Genomic DNA, 19024 nt, shown 5'->3' with positions numbered 1-19024 from the left:
TAAAGAACTGTTGTTTCTTTGTCATGAAAAGCTGCACAGCCTCCAGTGAGACAGAGCGGTATTGTTGTGTCAGCTCTTACGTCTGCTCTGCGTTGTTTGTGGACTTCAAACAGATGAAGACTTTTTTTAATGCTATTGTTGTTCAGAAGAGAAAGATGTGCTGTCCCAAGGCGGAGAGGGAGAAGGAGAGGCTCAGCTCTGTGCCTCGATGATGTCGGCGGAGTTCAAAGCCGGCGTGTGTGAGTCTGTTTCACATTAGAGGCTTGTCACTCTCCTCACGTCATTGACAACACAGAGAAAAGAGGAAAAACAGTCCATCTGGGATCCATTTACCTTCATTATTCTGCCTGGGGACTGTGGAGACCCCCTCCCCTTCACACACACACACACACACACACACACACACACACACACACACACACACACACACACACACACACACATACTCCTGACATGACTGCATGCAGATGGACAACATGAGCTCATAGACAAAGATGAGGACACACAGAGATAACACACACAAACACATTCCTACTGAGCACATACATCCAAACACACACACTCACACACACACTTTAAAGGTGGGTGAAACAATCACCCTGTGTCTTCCTGAGATGCTGAGATTAATTACACAATTTATATCAACTTTATCATCCTCACGTGGACGTACAGCAGACCAGCACCAACCACAAAACCCAGCGCCACCTCCCCTGTAGACCCATTAAAGCCGCCCTGCTCCCCCATGGGAGGAACTACAGACAAACTAATGGAAAGATGGAGGGAAGGTGGAGGAGGGGGAGCCTATTAAAGATCAATCAGGGGAGCAGGGGAAGAGGGAGAGTGTGTGTCCGTGTGTGTCTGTGTGTGATGAGGGTCGGGGTGATGGAAAGAAGAGTGTGTGTGTGTGTGTGTGTGTGTGTGTGTGTGTGTGTGTGTGTGTGTGAAGGATAAGGTGAAAATGCACTAAAGCTCCCTCTCTGAAGTTCAAGCGCTCACAAACTTAAACCCATAAAATTTATTCCATTAAAAACCGAACAGTTTCTTTTTTCCACGAACTGTTTCATGTTTGTAGGTTTATTAATTACAGGGGGACGCAGGAGCTGGTGGTGAGCTTTTCAGATTTTAAAGCCATGAGAAGAAAAAAATGTTATTAACATTTTAAATGTGGCGCTCTGTGAGAGGCCGTGTGAAAGAAAACATGTTTGCTGATACAGGAATTAAGTGGGTAGAGCATGTCTCTGTTAAAACAGCTGACACCATCACTTGATATTCACTGTACTCAGAGTAAATGTGATTTATTTGTTAATTACTGTTTCTGAACTAAAGGATAACCAAGACTACTATTGGGCGGATACAGACCAGTAAGAAATGAATCATAAATTGGTCGGCCCAGTCGAAGCAGCAGCAGCAGATCAGCAGTGTCAGCAGAGTGTCAGCACTGTCTGCAGGACGCTGAGCAGACAATCAGCCGACAGAATTACCTGACGATGTCTAACATTGACTGCTTGATTTTGACTTTGTCAGACAATTTCTCTCTCATCACTGCAGCATTTAAAAACATAGAAGACAAAATACAAAGGATGGACAAACTTCACTGGAGTTGATACACTCTAAAACCAGAAATGCTCACATACACCTTTTACACTCTATACAACTTTATTATTCACCGCTGCTCTAAACCACAGACTTTATAAGACATGGACGTGACCCCCGCAACGTCACCTGTCTGTTCCCAATAGGGATAGACAGATTATCGGCTAGCCCGATTATCGGGGCAAATATTTGGCATTTTGAGGCATATCGGCCTTTTTTAAAAAATCTGACGGCAGATAAGAAACAAATTTTAACTGCGTTGTAGCGGCCCCGCTGTCTGCAATCACTACTCAGTAGGGATGGGTACCGAGTTAGGTACTTTTATAGGTACCGACCGAATTCTGTCAAAAGTACTGAGTACCGAGTCACATAAAATCAAAAGGTACCATATTTAGTACCTGAATGCATCCTTGTGACTGTGAGGGAGTGGAAGAGTAGGAGATTTTCCATGCTGGACATGAACACAGCATTGCAAAGTTATACATTGAAGAATGAATATGTTAAATTGAAAAGAAATATGTATTTTATTCTTCAATAAATTGATATTTTTTTACCACTATAACACAGAAAGTACCGAAAATTGGTACCGTTGAGTACCGGTACCGATTGACAGGTACTGGGTATAGGTACAGTATCGTTTCAAATGTGAAAGGTACCCATCCCTACTACTCAGACCCCAGCACTGTCCCACCCACAGCACCATCTGACTGGTGACAAGCAGAGCCATGGCTTGGGTAACGGCCAATCAGCAGTGCAGTTATTACAGGTATTGCAGTTGCATTGAAACTTTGGAAAACTTTATTCACTGTAGAAAACTTGAGCCATTAATTTTTTTATGTTTCAATTTAACTTTGCTCAAGCTCATGCTTCAGTCTTTGGTGTATTCAGCTCCGAATTATTACAGACTTGTCCTGTCTCTGATGTTTCCTTGTTAAGTGCTTGTGTTAACCATCAGTTGTTTATTTATTGTGCGTGAATTATGTTGATTTTATGTAAGCACTCTGTGAAGGTTCTTGTTGTATGAAAAGTGAATAATGGGTTAATGATTTTTTTGTGAATACTGAAATAAAGCATAGATGGAAACCCCTGTTGACTGAGACCGACCAATCACACAGTCCTTTGATCAACTTGATAAAAGTTCAGATAATCATCCATAAAACTCTGTTTCTCTGTTTTCCTGCACTGGTGGAAAAACATGTCCTTGTAGCATCCTGTCTTTTCACAAACTCACATCATCTTCAAACTGGTTTAATAATCTAAGAACTTTTGATGTGGTGTACTGTCACCATGAGGGGCTGCAGGCAGAATCAAACAAAACAAGCATTTCTCTGAACTCCTATTAGGTCCAGATCTGAACACAGAGCCATACGATCGGCGTTACGTAACACACAGTAAAATGTTTTGATCAGTTGTGTTTTCTCATTGAACTGAAGGAGGCACAGTCCTCTCAACTTTCCCCTCCATCGGAGGACTTTGAAGACCGGTAACTCAATTTAGTCATTAAATAATTTACAGAACATTTTCTGTTTTAAATATGAAAAAGAAAGCGTCTTTATCATGATATCAAGCTGTGGGAGAAACAAACATCAAGTCTTTTAATGCTCTACTTGGAGAACACAGAAACTCCTCGAAGACTAAAGCTTGAGGGAGGTCTCAGGAGGAAAACTAAACCCTGACGCCACCATCAGCTCCTTTACTGTGGCAAAACTTTTTCTGTTCCTTTCACTCAGTCTTGTTTTTCTGGAAGTCAGTAACATGGCAGCCGTTTATTTGACGTTGCCCATCAAGCCAAACGCTTTCACATCCCCCACAGAGACGCAACCCAATGTAACCTTAACTCCTCGGCTTGGACGTACACTTGGTTTTATCTCACACGTCACTTCATCGGACGGGAACTGTTCAACCTCATAAACACTGGGTGCAGACCCCCCCTCTTTGCACAGAAAACCAGTCTCTGCTCAACAGGAAGGTCAGAGGTCAGGGTCATGCCACAAAGAGGCAGACCTGGAGCTGCCAGAGAGCCAGTGCTCTCTCAGGGACACCTCAGAGAGAAGAGAAGCCTCCTTCAGCTGCAAGGTCTCTTCCATTTGAGTTAAAAGAAATCCTCAAATCCATGAACTCCTGTAATTGTGCTTCAGTACTGAATATAAACATACATGCTTGCTGATAAGCCCGCAGCCCACCACCCCCCACTCACTCCTGTACATCTGCCACTGTGCCCCTTTTCCTGTAACAGTGCGGTTGCTACAGTTTCCCCGGGTTTGATGCACCAGACAACCAGGGAGCCCACACAGCTGAAACTTCACTGGTGCCACACACACCCACCGATGACAATTATCCAACCCGCAAGCAGGAAGTGACAGTCCCCAATCTGTCAAACACAAGACCTGGAGACCATTTACTGTAAGTCTCTTAAAGTTATTGGCAACGGAGCGTACCACACACATGCTCTCCAAATGACGAGGATTAATAATTAGGCAGGAAATACGTCAGAGGTGATGTAAAGATGATCAGAGGCTGGATTTAAGAGTCTCTGTTGTGGCTCGGTGTGAGGGAAATGGGATAAATCATCAGCTTCAATGACAACCAACGTTTAAGAATGTTAAGTTGTCTTTTTTCCAAATCCATTTATTCAGATATCAAAGACATTAACACGTGGTGGTTTAACTCTCTCAACTGCTCTCAATGTGCAGCGTAGTTCAAAAACACACCCAAAAAGGAAAACATGACTTTTGTTGCTTTCTCTTTTGGCTTTATGAAAATTTAACTCTAGCATTTTAAGATAGAGCTCCAGTAAAAATGTTAATAAACAGCAAAAAATTGAAATCTTATCAAGTGTTTTGTCTCATCTTCAGTAGAAAATGTCTTTTTGCACGAGAGACATTCACCTGACTAGTCCAGAAAACGTCTTGTTTAAAGTTGTTCAAATACAGAAAATGAGGTCTGAATTGCTCCGATGGAATAAGAAAGATTTGCTAGATAATTTGCATAAAACTACAATCATTTCTTAATACTAGTTACTTTTCTCTTGTACCATTGGCAGATTTTCTTTTACTTGTAACAAGCAATTTAGAACTAAATTTTGACTTTAAATAACTCAGCACAAGACGTTGTCTGGACTAGTCAGGTGAATGGCTTACATATTAAGTCTAAAAAGACATTTTCTACTAAAAATAAGACAAAAACACTTGATAGGATTTCAGTTTTTTTGCAGTGTAAATAGCTGGTTCATTTATGTGCAAGTAACCAAGAAGGGGATTAGGGACCCACTGACGGAGGTGATGTTTTATAAATGAAGCTCAGAATAATTTAAAGCACAGACACATTCTATACTTATCCATTCAGGTCCCCTCCTCACTTTCCTGCCATGATGAACCAACCAGATTTTGTCACAGCCTGAGTCAACCAATCATCCTGCTGCGGTCAGGTTTTAAAAACTGTTCTCTCTCTGCTTCCAGATAATATTTCAAAGCTGCCACGTTTCGATAAAAAAAGCTGATACATTTAATCTCTCCTAATCAAATCACCTCCTCTAAACTCTCCTTTCATCCAGAATCTTGTGTTTGAGTGTTTCTTAGTCGTACCTGAATGCAGCGATGTACTCTGCATCTCCCATGGGTGGGTCCAGTCCTCCTGTCCACGCCACATTCACATTGAAACCCTCGCCTGCTCCTGATCCAACCTGAAGGCAAAATCACTCTATTATTTACAGAAGAAGATTTCTCTCACATCAGGCTGTAACATCATGTTAAAATATTGTCTAAAATGTGAGTTTTCCTGAAGCTTAAATCATATCAGATAAAGAAAAATCCCAAAATCGATACTAAAACCAAGATGTTACACACCTCAGCTGGTGAGCCACTGCCAGGGAAGAAGTTCCCGTCATCGTAGCGATGAAGTGAGATGTAGAGGACACTGGAGTCACTGTAAAACACTTCCTGGGTGCCATTACCGTGATGGACATCCTGGGAAGAGGATGAGCAGAGAACTACATCAGTCATACATACCTATACAGCGTCGGGGGCTTCTACAGCTTTAAATCAGGGCGGTGTTAAAATGAGTCTAATGTGCTTGTTTGGACAATTAAGCTTATTGCAAAGTACAAAATATGGATTAACAGCTGAAAAAATGCACCACCTTGTAAAAATGTTTATTTAGTTAAGGCTGTAAGGAAAAAAATGATTTTTTTTCTGATTGTATGTAATGTTTCAAACTTCATGACTCTCTCCTGGTATAAGAATGGCTCAGTAAGTAAAATCAACAACAGGTTGTTCATTAGCATACAGCCATCTTTAAACCCCCTTACCCAGTCAACAATGAGGATCTTGCTGACGCTGAGCTTGTGCTGGAGCTGCTTGGCTGCGATGGCCACAGAGTTGAAGTAACAGAAACCCCTGTTAGACACAAATACAGAGGAAAAAAAATGTTAGGAGATAATTCTGAGGAAGAAAAAGACTTAAACTGAGAGCAAGGAGACTGAACATCTCTCTGAAGTCCTTGTTTGCTCATGATAAATGACATGATGATGAGTCATCCAAGAGCCAACACAGAGAGAACAAATCAACCTGCACAGGTATTAATCTTCTTTATTTTGTCCTGTTGTCTTCTCTGTATCACCTCATAAAAAATAACTCCAGAGCAGCAACAACAGGAACCAGGCACACACACATAATACACACACACACTTACATTGCATTGGAGGGGTCTGCATGATGCCCTGGTGGTCTGACGACAGCAAAGCCGTTCTGTGAGGAGCAGAGACATCCTTATATTATCTTACCATAGAAATTCACAACATATGTCTCTGACATCACAGGTTTCTTGTCTTTACTTAATCAATGACCTCCTGAAATGAGGATATTCGTTTGTTCTTTTCTGATTGGATGGCGACTTGTTCTCGTCTGAAGACGTGTGTCTTGTCATCCGTGAACCTATAATGTGCAGAATTGCTCAAAGCAACTTTTTGAGGAGATGTAGTCACCAGAATTTCTCACTGTCAGATTACTGATGTTAGTTTAGTGTTTCTGAGCCGTAACCTGCAGATGACAGAGTGGTTTTTGTCCCACACTTTTTGTCTCACCTTTAGCTCTCGTTTGGCCACTCTGAAGGCCAGCTCAACGACGCTGCCCGCTGCCATGCGTGACGCTGTAGAGGTGTGCGACTCATTCCAGGTGGTGTCATTATCGACCTGCCAATGCACAGACAGATAAACAGTTAATGTGAAACTGTACGTTGTAACTGCTGCGTGGAGTTTGACCATGTCTGAAGTGTCTCTGGGACAATAGACTCAAAACAAGAACGCTCCCTTCGGCGCTGCAAACAATGCGTTCTGCTTTGACTCCAGAGTGGAAACAGCAGTTTTCCTCTCTTGTTTTGAGTCCAGATCCATATTTCTGAATTTTTCTCTTTCCATCTTTTTTTTTTCCTTCCTTTTGTTTGTTCACAGAGTGGCATTACTGTCCATCTGGCTTGGACAATGAAATCAGAGGTTTCTTTTATCCTCGGTCATGGACATGTTGTTCTTATTAGTCTCACTTGTCATGGTCCGACACGGACTGTCAGCCAAACGTTTGCCAACTCTCTTTTCCTTTTTAATATCCTGCCTTTTCTCTAATTTTCTCTTTCTTGACTTTCTTTTTTTAATAATATCATATTTCGACCAATGATTGTGTTTTACTGTGTGGCTTTCATGAAGGGTTTGGAGAATAACTGTGCGTTCAAAAATAGCGCTGTGTGTGTGTGTGGTGTGTGTTTCTTACCCCTACGCCCCCACAGGGTAACATCACAAACATCCTTTGGGAGAGGATTCCTGAGAAAATAAACAGAAAAACCGTGTAATTCATGAAGTTTCAGTTTGTCTTTCCTTAATTATAATAATTATACGCCAAGTGAGCTAATGCTGACCTCGCATATTCCACTGAAGACTGCTCATGTCATGAGAAAACTATTTGTAGGGACAATGTAGCAGCAACATGTGTTTTTCATTTATATTTAGTGAAGTTCAAAGATAAAATGAGGAACACTATTGCTGTGTTGTGTTTAGAGTTATTGTGAAAACTGTTTGATATATGTTTGGCTCTGTCACTGAGGATATGTTAGATCTAAAGGACTATCGCAGATGTTTTGCTGCAAAGAAGGGGTCAAATTTACAGTTAGATCACCTGACAAAACACTTCAAAACACTTTTTTACACTAATAACATTTTTTACAAACTAAAAACATTGCTTCATATATTTTTTTCTCTAAGGCTGTCTCCTTAAACTTGAAAACCTCAGAGGCAGAGCATACCTGCCAGTTTGCGGTTGTCCAGTTTGAGTCTGTTGAGCGGGTTGGTGCCGTAGAGTAAGACGTGGCGCTCTGTGTGGACTGACTGCAGCTCCTCCAGAGTGGCTTTACGACCACGAATGCTCTGTATCAAGAGGACATTCTCAATGAGATTCTTAACTCTGAGACATCATTGGAGGCCATAAGGCTGAAGGATGTTCAGCTGAAAGAAACAGGGAAAATTTCGAGGTGAGAAAATGTCTTACCTCACACTGTCCCCTCAGGCCTCTCTCCTGTAGTCGGGACCAGATGCTCTGTATCCTCCCAGCATGCTCGGGGTGACTGCTGTTGTCTCCACACGTACACTGGTGCTTCAGCATCTGAGAGTCGTACACCAGACCTGCAAACATGCAAAACAAAACAAAAAATCAGTGATTTTTTGTTTGCAAAATTTACAATATCACACAAAACATGTTTGGTTTGGATGATAAAATCAAGATGACTCTTTTGCAGGAAGCTTAAAATTGGAGATTCTGCAGAGCGAGAGCAAAACTGTAGCTACTTCAGCACAATGCATCCTGGTATATGTATGCAGTGATGCCTTATCAAAAATCTGTTCTCAATATATGAGTGTGTATTTGTAAATGAATCAGACTACTTGAAGCAAAATTATTCCCTTCATTTTCAGCTCCATCGCTCTGTATGTGAAATCCTATCAGGAAACAAATGAAAACTTTCTGTTATAATGAAGATTCAGTGAGGCTGACTCACCGGTGGTGAAGCGCGGTTTGCTGCTGGGGTCCTGTGCAGCCAGGCTCAGAGGTTTCTCAGGCAGAGTGAGAGAAGTTGAAGCCGGGGAGGACTGTGTGCGTGACAGGGGACGATGGACACCCAATCCACCGCCAACCCCGCCACCACCGCCGACGCGCAACATGGGCACTGCGAGCGTCTCCATTTGGCGATGCAGCTGTTGCAGCTGCTTCTGTTGCTCCCAGAGCAAAGACTGTAGAGAAAGTGCAGGTGAGGGGAATATAAATCAGAACAGAAGAGAAAGACAAGTGCAAATCAGACAGTGAAGAGGGCATAGACTCTCATTCTTCAACACAGGGGATATCTACTCTTCACACTCACTTGTATTCCTCCACACAGCTTCTTCAAGTTACATATCCTGCACTATCTTGCACACTCTCTTAACTTCCAGAAACTTATTATATTCTTTCCTTAAAATACTCTTTATTTCAGTCCTGTTTCTTCCTCCTCAGTATGAGAGGCTGGATCTGGATTCGTATTGTTGTTGGATCTCCTTCTTGTACCTCGAACAAAGCCCCCTGATTATGTGGTTTGTCTGATTAGTGATGAACACATTTTCTGAAAGAGTAACAGCTCATCTTACGGTGCACGCACCCTGTCATCATATGCTGAAATAACCACGGGGATGTAATAAGTAGTTGTTAAACCACAGGACAATTTGACAGCATGGCATCATGCAAGCAGGAGCTGTGCTGCCCCCTACAGGAATATTAGCAGAAGAGCAGCTGTGTAGAGCAGCTGTGTGGACAGTTTTTGAAGGTTTTGTGTTTTCCTACCTGGTTGAGAATGAGTGCATGTTGCAGGTTCATTTTCTCCTCGTGGCTCTTGGATGCTGCTGGCCCCGCCTCCCTCAATGACTCTGCCCTTGCTCTGCTCTGATAGGTCAGCTCTGTGGGCGAGGATGTGTCACCATCTTCTGAGTCCATGTCCTCTGAGGGGATCTGATGCAGTCGGGGCTTCTCACTGGACTTGGACATCAGCTGTACATGTGGATAAACCCAAAAAAGTTAGCAGGACTGCAAATCAACCGACAAAATATTGAAAAAGCGCTTTTATAACAACTCCTCAAATGTATTAAAAGGTTACAACCTTGTTTCATGGGGAAAATGTAATTACTGATTATTGGGGTAAATCAAATTCAACCAGTAATTGGACAATAATATTTAATGGAAGCATCTTGAACTATCTTCTGAGTTTTGTTGTTTCGAGAAAACATCTCATTTCTACAAAATTCATGTGCTGAGAAATTGATAGTCTAAATAAAATTAATTGCAGCCTGTAGGAGATCAGCTTCGACTCAGTGTATGCTTCATTTTTTTGCATATATCCATGTTTTCTGTTATTAAATCTCTCTCTGGGATTATAAAGACTTTTTTAAATACTGTATAAAATACATTAAATGAACATAAAGGTGTTCAAACCTTGCCCAGGTGAGTTTGCTGTTTAAGCCTCTCCAGTAGTTGTGTGTTGTGCTGCTGTTGGAGGAGGTGTGTGTGAAGGGACCCCGGGCTCTGAGGGAGGGGCTCCGAGCGGGTTCTGCTCAGGGGCTTGTGGTGCTGAGGGCCTCCGGGGGTCAGGTGGTCTAACTGAGGGGAAAACTGGAGGGGGACGGAGTCGAGGCCTGGAACTGGATGGAGATGAAAATGAAGAGAATTAGTGTTTCAGAAATATGCAATTGCTAAAGCACAAATACACACAGGAGCTCCTCCACCAGTGGTTGCAACTTGCAGCCCATGGGCCAAATTTAGCCTACTGTTGGTAATACTTGGCCCCTCAGGTGACACTGATAAATAAAATGATTTTAAATATATATTTGTTTATACATTCACTATCACAAAAAGGGCACTTCCACAAAGAACACTTGTTCAAAAGTTGTGATCTGTCAAAATATGATAAAATAAAGTAAAGCTTGAGACAAACATTGGCTTGATGTGTACACTGCATATATCCAGCTGTGAGTGCTCTTAGTTTCTGCCTCTGTCTGGTGTAGGTATGCTTCTTTGAAGTTGCCATGCTCAGTTTCGTGGTCCCCTATGATACTGTTTTCCTTAAAAACTGCAGCAATCTTGTTACAGGTGACACAGACGGGCTTGGCATTTATAAAATCGGGTACACTGACTTTTTTTTCACTCTTCTCTGTATTTCCTTCCTTTGCTGTCAACTTTCCTTTGCATTGCTCTGGACAGTGACATATTGTTTTGCTAGCTCGTGATCTCTTGCTAATGTCTCACACAACGCTACCCCAGCAAAAAAGCAAAGACGCAATTAGGGTAGGGTGAACGTGGCTTGAGGAGCACAGTTTTTGACTGTCATCACCATTTATTTTAGTTTTGTTTCCATTTTTTACCTGATATTATTTTCAGTAAAATGACCTTATAAACGAAAGAGGCGGCACTTTGATCACTGTTTTTTATTTACGCTGGGGAAGCAAAACTCGTTAACTGTATATCTAGCTACAAACAACTCAGTGACTTCAGAATTTCGACAGGTGAGATCAAGTCGCTATATTCAATATCAAGTTTATTATCTAAAATGGTGATCATTTAACCATCAAGTCATAAAGAACTGTGTGTGTGAGTGGGTGATTAAAGACAGCAGCCTTATTATTGCCAACTCAATTACAACTGTCTTCAACTATTTAATTGATTTTATATAAATGACTTTATTAAATTACGTTTTTGTACAAGATAAAATAGAATGGATGGGAAAAAAGTTTATTTCAACAGGAAAGACAGATTTTGCCTGATGAGGATGTAAATTTATCCCGCCATTGAGCTGGTCAGAAAAATATTTGTCCCGAGGCTGAACTTAGCTGACGACCCCTTTCCTACACTCTTACATTTGTCTCTTATTCATTGACTGAGTTGCAACACAAGTAGTTTTTAAATTGTACAACACATTTTTTTTATTTTCAATAGTAGCAAAGCAAGAGAAAAACTGGACAAATATGGTTATAGATTAAACTAATTTAACAATGCAGAAGCAATTTACATGCTATTTTAACCAAAACAATGTTTTACATGTAACCACTAGATGGAGCTCTGACAAAACGACATCTTAAACTTTTAAATCAGTTTCCTTTAAGTTGACGATTAATTCCACATCGTGAATCAATGTTTTTGCAGCCATTTTTTTTTTTTTTTAAATGAGTCTGACATCTTAGTCAGTTGTAAATGTAAAGGTGAAACATGTCATTCTTATAAGGATTTTACTTTCTTTAGTTGCGAAGCTTTTGGCCCTACATGTGTGCACATTGAGTGGGTTAATGCACTTTACTGTCTCCAGTGGACGTGCTGTTGATGTGAACGTCTCACCTGTGAGCAGAGGAGTGTGGACCAGTCCAGAGGGCTCCAGGATGATGACAGGCAGGTGAGGGTTCAGCTGTCCGGTCTGATCCTTCCTGCTCAGAGGGAGGAAGACCGGCGAAGCTCCGGCTGCAACCATCGGCATCCGAGCCACCTTCAGAGAGGAAAGCTCTCCGTCAGCCTGCAAACACACAGTGATACAGCTTGTTGGATACAGATAAAAAACTGGATGTAATCTGTTGAAAAACTTCTGGAGCCTGAAGATAAATCTCTGAGGTTTTCTGTGTTGGTGTAGAAGAGGAATCTTCTTCCCTCTTGACATTTCGTCACTGCACCTGTTATCATCCAGTATTGTTTTATGCCACCTGAGGGGATTTTCCTACACTATATTTTTATGTCAGTTCTTCCTGGTGTCTTAGCTGCTGTCTCCATTTCTTTTCTTAGAAGCCTTATTTATGTAAAATATTTCCCTGTTACAGTTTGCTGCATGTAAACACCTGATCAAAACAGAAAAAAACCCACCCAATTTTCACTTTGAGACACTTAAATTTCAGTCCAGTGTGTCTGAATACACAAGTACCAAGATCATGGTGACATAGCATTTAAACACAACACTTCCTTCATTAATGTGCCTCAGGCTGAAAAACTCTGGGGGTTTTTGGTCAGGGGAAATTTAATTTGTTAACTTCATTTAGATTTAGGTCATGGGATCTTTTTATGAAATGAACAGTTTTTAAACTATCTGAACTTTTACCCTGTGTAGACTGTCCTGCAGATTAAACGTCTTCTTTAGATATTAAAAAAAAAAAAAAGTTTGTTAGTGCACAAGGACCTTTGAAACAAAGATGTGTTTTGAAAATACTCTAGTAAAATCTAGTGTCTTAACATTTTTTTCATCTTACTGAAGAAAAAGGACTTTGACAGCGACAGACATTGGTCTTAAAATGTTTTCTTTCAACATCGACACCGTTTTTTTCCAGTAACGTGAAAAATAAATAATTAAATCAGCAAATAAAGCAAAAGTGCATCAAAAAAAAAGATACTCTTCATTTTTTTTCTAACTAAGATGTGAGAGTAAACAATTATTCCTAATGAACATCTGATTTAGTTGAGTGTTTACCCTGGCGTTGGCTGGCAGTCCCAGTGTGATGGTGGGCAGAGTTGAGGGACTCTGGATGGTGAAGTTTGCGAGAGTGCCGTCTCTGAGCAGCAGTTTCTGGGCCTGGAAATGACAAAAAAATTTAATCAATCAAATCATTAAAATATCTTTTTTAAATAAAAAAATTTGGTTTTCTTTCTTGTTCAAACAGTTTGTTTGGTCTTGTTGTTTTGTTCCTCAGTGATTTAATGTCAGAGTCTGTGAAATGTAAATCCTGAGTAATCCAAACCTCTGTGGTTTAATTAAAGCTAAGCTGGTGTTTGGCTCTGATCTGCGCCGTCAGACAGGGACTCATGAGTCAGACACCTGCAGCAGGTGTGACAGAGGTCGACTTTATGTGATTAAATGAATTATGTATGAACAGCTGACAAACACTGCTCCTGTGTCATTGCTTAAAACATGTCATTACTCAGCGTCTCCCCACAGCTCATGAACATGAAACAGAAACACTTTTTATTTTTCAACACACCACACGCCTTGCACACTTCTTTTAAATGTGACCTGTTTTCTTTTTTACACCTTGAAGACAAAAGGATTGCTCCTAACTGTATAATGAAGCATATTTACCTTTATCTTTAGACCTTTAGTACTTTAAAATATTTACCTGCTGTCCAGCTTCATCCTGATTTCTCTAACAACTACAGTTTCCCAAACTGTCTTGCTATGAAAAGAAGTGTCTTCTTACTTCCTTGTTAAATGCACTGGGTTGTGTAATTTTCTGTTGTTTTGTCTGCTTCGGGGGGAGGTTTGGCAATTAAGGTTTTTATTTGTTTTCTTTTTAAATAACCTGTGAGGAGTTAAAAGGACTGTAAACTTGTGTGTCAGTATTTGAGTGAGTGTATTTGTGAGTGTGTGTGTCTTTTCTTGCCTCATGCGAGAGGCCGCCTGCAGATGGCAGCAGCCCGTTCTCGTTGGGCAGACTGTCGTTAGGAGAGCTGCAGCCAGAGACGGGAGTGCTGCTGCTGCTGGGGGACGAGTCTGAGGAGACATGAGCAGTACGTTAGTTTATATTATAAGTATGAAATTTAATGTATCTTAATGAAAATCATACAATGAAGATTAAAGTAACTGAATTCTTTATCCTGTCCTAGAGAACTACAAACTCAGAGATAGAATACCCAGTGTGTCAGGTACTCTGTGCTTGACAGAAGCCGGGGCGCTCTCCTTCCGGGTCAGAGGACTCTTCCTGGTGTTCAGGTGTTTCTTCAGCTTGTGTTTCACCTTCAGGTTCGGCTCAGAGGCTAAAAATATTAGCGCAACATGAGGAAAGAAAGTAAAGGGCTGATGTTACACAACAAAGAAAAGCACAGGTCGTCTCAGATTAGTTTTATACACCTGTGCTTTAACAAGGCGAAAAAATCTGTGGTTTGTCACAAAAGAAAAAAAATCATATATTCTTGGGTACAAAATAAACAGAGTGGATGCTTATGATTAGTAACTTATCAACACTATTGAACGACACAGCAGTGATGGCAAACTGTTGATGAGACACTGATATCTCTGTGAGGAGCTTTAACTGACTTTAAAACACTGATAATAAACCTGATGCCTCTTTAAGACCTATTAACAAGAGAGATCATTTTTTCATTGTTGTTTTAAATCCCTGAAACTGGAGCAGGAGGTCAGTCAGACCTGGTGACAGAAGGTATGCTAAAGATGCAGCCTTTCTTTACATTTAAACAGCAAATATCCACAATGAGTGATACAATAGACTGTTAAACTAGTCTGGATGAGATTTTTATGACAGAAAATCTTTTTATCATCTTTTTTTCATCTTTTTATCCTGTGCATTGCGCAAAGTTGGGAATTTTTTTTCTTTTTTTGTCTACAGGGGGCACCAACATTTACCAAACCAAAACTTCATCATAGGAGCTTTGAAACCATCACATGATCTTCATCATCAGAAGGGGAGTAAATGGGACACACATAGAAATCAATATGAGTTTATTGATATTTTATATTATCACTAAATCAAATTATTAGTATTTATGATCGTTGTTTTACCTGCTCGCCGTAGCGGCGTCCCCTCTGAGCCTTCAGAAGACGAAGGATGTGGTGGAGACGTGACATGAGGCTGGGAGGATAAACTCGGGTCTGGGCCCAGATTTCTGGATAACACAAAAACAGAGTCAACTTTCACCCTTGAATATTATAATGGAGGGAGCATTGAGTATAAGGCTGTATTCAGACCAGAAAAGTCCTTTGGTCCACTTTTTTGGTCCGGACCAAAAGCAGACTTTATTTTTTTCGTTTGGTGCGGTTTGTATTCAAATTGTACTTTTTGCAAGTGGACTATATTCTGTAAACACATCCACGTGTGTGACGATCGGTGCTCTCAAAGGGCAGCACACAGAATACAGACCCAGAAATGGAGGTAAACATGTGGGTTTGTGCTCTTATTAGAGCTGCAAAATCATTTTCAGTTTCAAGAGCAGCTCCTTCAAAGCAGGCTTAACAACACCGTTTCAAATTTTGCAACAGCGAAGACAAATGCGCGCAGCAAGGAGACGCTATGCTCTACGTGTCCTGACCCACAACATGCTAGCAACAGCGTGGCTAAACAGAAGACGGAGGATCAGGTATGAACCAAAGGCAGTTAGGTTACGGTGGCTTTATCGGCCCAGAAGGTGCATGTATCCTGTAGTTAGTTCAGATGGACCTTGGTTTGTATTCAGACCTGCACGAGAGAACTGCGAACCGCACCAGAGTTTGTTTGGAAGCAGACCGAGACCACCTCAAAAAGTGGGTCTCTGTCCGGTTGTTTGGTCCACACCAGGGTTCATTTGTGTCTATTCACACCTGCATGAAAAGTCCACACCAGCGTGGTCCCTGGTCCGTTTAAAGTGGACCAAACAGCCCAGGTCTGAATACGCCCTAAATGTTATGTAATAAAGCTTCAGGGTTGATGAGGTTCAGAAACACGTCAGAAATGCTGTGTAAATGCTGATACTGTCAGTGTTGATGTTTTTTGTGTCACCTGTATGCAACAGGAGTTGCAGTCAGAGTGTTGGAGTTGGTTCTTTCCAGTGCTGCTTGTTTCTGCTTCTTCAGAATCACCTCCTGGAGTTTCTGCTTCACCAGAGAGCTCGCCACTGCACCTGTAAATCAGGAACACCAGCAACGGCTTACAGACAGACAGACTCACAAACTGTTTCTTTAGTGAACGAGGAGCCACGAAGAGCAAGGAACAGGGAAATAATCAGTGACTCATGTTTTTATGACAGACAAACTATGAAAATTCAATCAGGGGCTCCAGTAGCATGAGTGTAGTGTGTTGTCCATACATTTATGACACACACACTCACACACACAGAGGATGCTCTTTGTTTGGAGCAGGTTAAGGTCACAGGTTTGTCTGGGAGTGTATTCACTGCCACAGCTGTGTGTCTGTGTTTGTCTGCATGTGTGTGTAAATGTGTGCACAGAGAGGTGACAGGAGGTGCCAGGAGTGATCGAGTCAATATTGACCCAGTGACTTTATGTGCACAGACCTGAGGCTATATTTAACCCTGCTGTTGTAGCTCCACTTGTCGGGTTATATTTAGCAAAGGAAACAGCTTTGAAGGTGGAGTCGGACCATTCAACGGTTATCAAAAAGATTTCAAACAGAAACGACTTCAACAGGTCCGCCATTAGCTTTGAAATGTTCCAGATTTCTCCTTTTCAAGCTGACTGTTTCTTTTTTTTTCATGCCCAGATAAGGAGGATCAGACATATGATGGAGCCGGAAGAAGAATTTCCTTGTAATATGTAATAATATTTTTTGCAGTATTTCAGGGGCGATGTGTAAAAAAAAGGTTAAATAAAAAACACAATATTTAACCTGAAGCTTAGAGTCACATGTTGGAGCAGTCAGGTGAAGGTAAATGTTTTTGTGTGTCTGTGCATGCACTCACTCTGTTGACTCTTTTCTTTGTGTTTTAGTTGCTGCAGCTCCTGTTTCTCGTGGTGCTCCTGCTCTCGCCTCCTCTGCTCCATGTTAAACTGACAACAACACACACACATTTAGATTATAGAAACTGGAAATTCTGTGTTGTAAAAATTTCATGACTCTATCCAGAGAAATCTTTTACCCGGATGTGCTGGTGTAACTGTTGCTGGGAGAAGGAGGTGCGGGGCTGAGGGGAAAACGGAGTGAGGAGCAGAGGCGGGTGCAGCGGGGTGAGGAGCGCCGTGTCTGAACAAGGGCGCATCCCCCGCTCTCCCACCCTGAGGTCCATGGGAAACAGGGCCGTGTTCAACAGCGGCAGCGCCACAGAGGAGTCTGGGTAAAGAGAAGGATGAGGAAGAGAACAAGAAGAGGAGTCATTTTATTTCTCTTCATTGAGAAAAGATGATTTACTCAAAGACTCTGTGCCCAGTTTTTGGGTTAAATATCCCAAAAAGTCCACCTGACAGGAAACACCAAAGAGGGATCACCACAAGTTAAGTTCTTTACATGAAACAAAGTGTGAACAAAGTTTACTAAAAAATTACACCTACAGAAAAGTCTGGTGTCAAATAATTGGATTGTATGTCATGGTTTCAGCTGCTTTTGCTACTGAGTAAAGTTTACATAAGACAAGACTGCGCTTTGTTTGAATAATTAATTATTGTTATAATAACCCTGAATGAAACTGAAGAGTCAGTTAAGGTGAACCAACATTTACTTTATCTGTGACATGAGGGAAATCACCATAAAACCATCACACAAAGCTAAGCTAACATGAGTGATACCTGAAGTAAATACTGTCTGCTTTTAAGCTGTTTCCCCACAAGCCTTTAAAGAATGTGCACTTTTTATCGAAAGTTTTATGTCAATATCCAGTTTTTGTACTGAAGAAACAGTTATCAGTGTGCCTGAGTGCTCACCAACTCTGTTTTTATGACAGTAAAGCCATTTGTTATTCCAAACCTGTTTACAGTTTCCTCTGTTTACTGAACATCTTTTAATGCTGCTGTGAAAAAGAGCAACAGATGTCACTCATATCCTCACCTCATATTCGTACATAAACCTCAATATCTAGGCACATCTATTAAATTTTTACAGGAACACAGTTTGGGTTGCATCCATCTCCTCAGACACTGTTTTGATAAAAGCTGCATTTTGTAACAGTGTTTGTTTATCTTCTAAAAGTCATCACATCTCACATTTGTTCATTTCAAGAAAGATGTGAGTACCCAGTTTTGTTCTTGTCCATGTGTCCATGCTTAAGCTCTGCAATAACAATGAACTATGGGTAATCATGAGTCTGTGATCCCACCCAGCAGACGGTTCAACTCTTAAGACAGTAGGCGGGGCTCTGTTATCGTCTGTTGTGACAAAGTTTATTTGACAAAGACCAAATATTTGTTTGGTTGGAATTTGGGGTCAACATTTCAAAGCAGATGAGAGCATGAAGGTCACAAACAGGCTGACTTTGAAGATTTCAGTGTGTTTTCAACTGCTTTTAAATCAAATTACGAGTAAAACAAATTCAAAGGTTCACCACAAAAAAAATGAAATCTTATCAAGTAATTTTGTCTTATTTTCACAAGCAATTCAGACCTCAGTTTTGTCTTTAAGTAACTTGAAACAAGACATTTTTCTGCACTGGTCAGGTGAATATGGCGTATATTAAATTCAAAAAAGACATTTTCTACTGAAAGTAAGAGAAAATCACTTGATAATGGTTCAATTTTTTTTGCAGTGTACAAACTTAAATGTCCCAGGAACCAATCTGGAGCCATTTTGCAGATTAAAACTTCACTGTACTTCACGCCAAGTTTTACCAAATCATTACACTCATAGTTTGTCATGCTTTTTCTGGAAGTGTGCAAAAATCAAAAAAAAACAAAACAAAACAAAACAAAACAAAACAAAACAAAACAAAACAAAACAAAACAAAACAAAACAAAACAAAACAAAACAAAA

At 40.9% G+C, this 19024-nt stretch overlaps 1 protein-coding gene across 4 annotated transcripts in view; it reads right to left on the bottom strand.

Annotated features, from left to right (window-relative positions):
- The window catches only part of hdac7a (histone deacetylase 7a), a 78245-nt gene that overhangs the window by 8115 nt on the left and 51106 nt on the right, over nt 1-19024 (bottom strand). For all 4 annotated transcript variants that reach the window (XM_074681590.1, XM_074681591.1, XM_074681593.1 and 1 more), the window contains 19 exons: nt 17205-17395; nt 17028-17115; nt 16109-16229; nt 15136-15239; nt 14250-14372; nt 14000-14109; nt 13093-13194; nt 11982-12153; nt 10089-10294; nt 9444-9647; nt 8629-8860; nt 8124-8257; nt 7882-8002; nt 7353-7402; nt 6674-6781; nt 6283-6338; nt 5900-5987; nt 5439-5558; nt 5178-5275 (listed from right to left, as the gene is read on the bottom strand). In XM_074681590.1, coding sequence (XP_074537691.1) covers nt 5178-5275; nt 5439-5558; nt 5900-5987; nt 6283-6338; nt 6674-6781; nt 7353-7402; nt 7882-8002; nt 8124-8257; nt 8629-8860; nt 9444-9647; nt 10089-10294; nt 11982-12153; nt 13093-13194; nt 14000-14109; nt 14250-14372; nt 15136-15239; nt 16109-16229; nt 17028-17115; nt 17205-17395 — 2428 coding nt within the window. The remainder of the gene's footprint in view (nt 1-5177; nt 5276-5438; nt 5559-5899; nt 5988-6282; nt 6339-6673; nt 6782-7352; nt 7403-7881; nt 8003-8123; nt 8258-8628; nt 8861-9443; nt 9648-10088; nt 10295-11981; nt 12154-13092; nt 13195-13999; nt 14110-14249; nt 14373-15135; nt 15240-16108; nt 16230-17027; nt 17116-17204; nt 17396-19024) is intronic.

Source organism: Halichoeres trimaculatus, unplaced genomic scaffold, assembly GCF_033239565.1.
Source record: "Halichoeres trimaculatus isolate MK-OKI-2021-1 unplaced genomic scaffold, fHalTri1.1 fHalTri1_scaffold_11, whole genome shotgun sequence".
Taxonomy (NCBI): Eukaryota; Metazoa; Chordata; class Actinopteri; order Labriformes; family Labridae; genus Halichoeres; species Halichoeres trimaculatus.
This window is presented reverse-complemented; position numbering and strand designations above follow the sequence as displayed.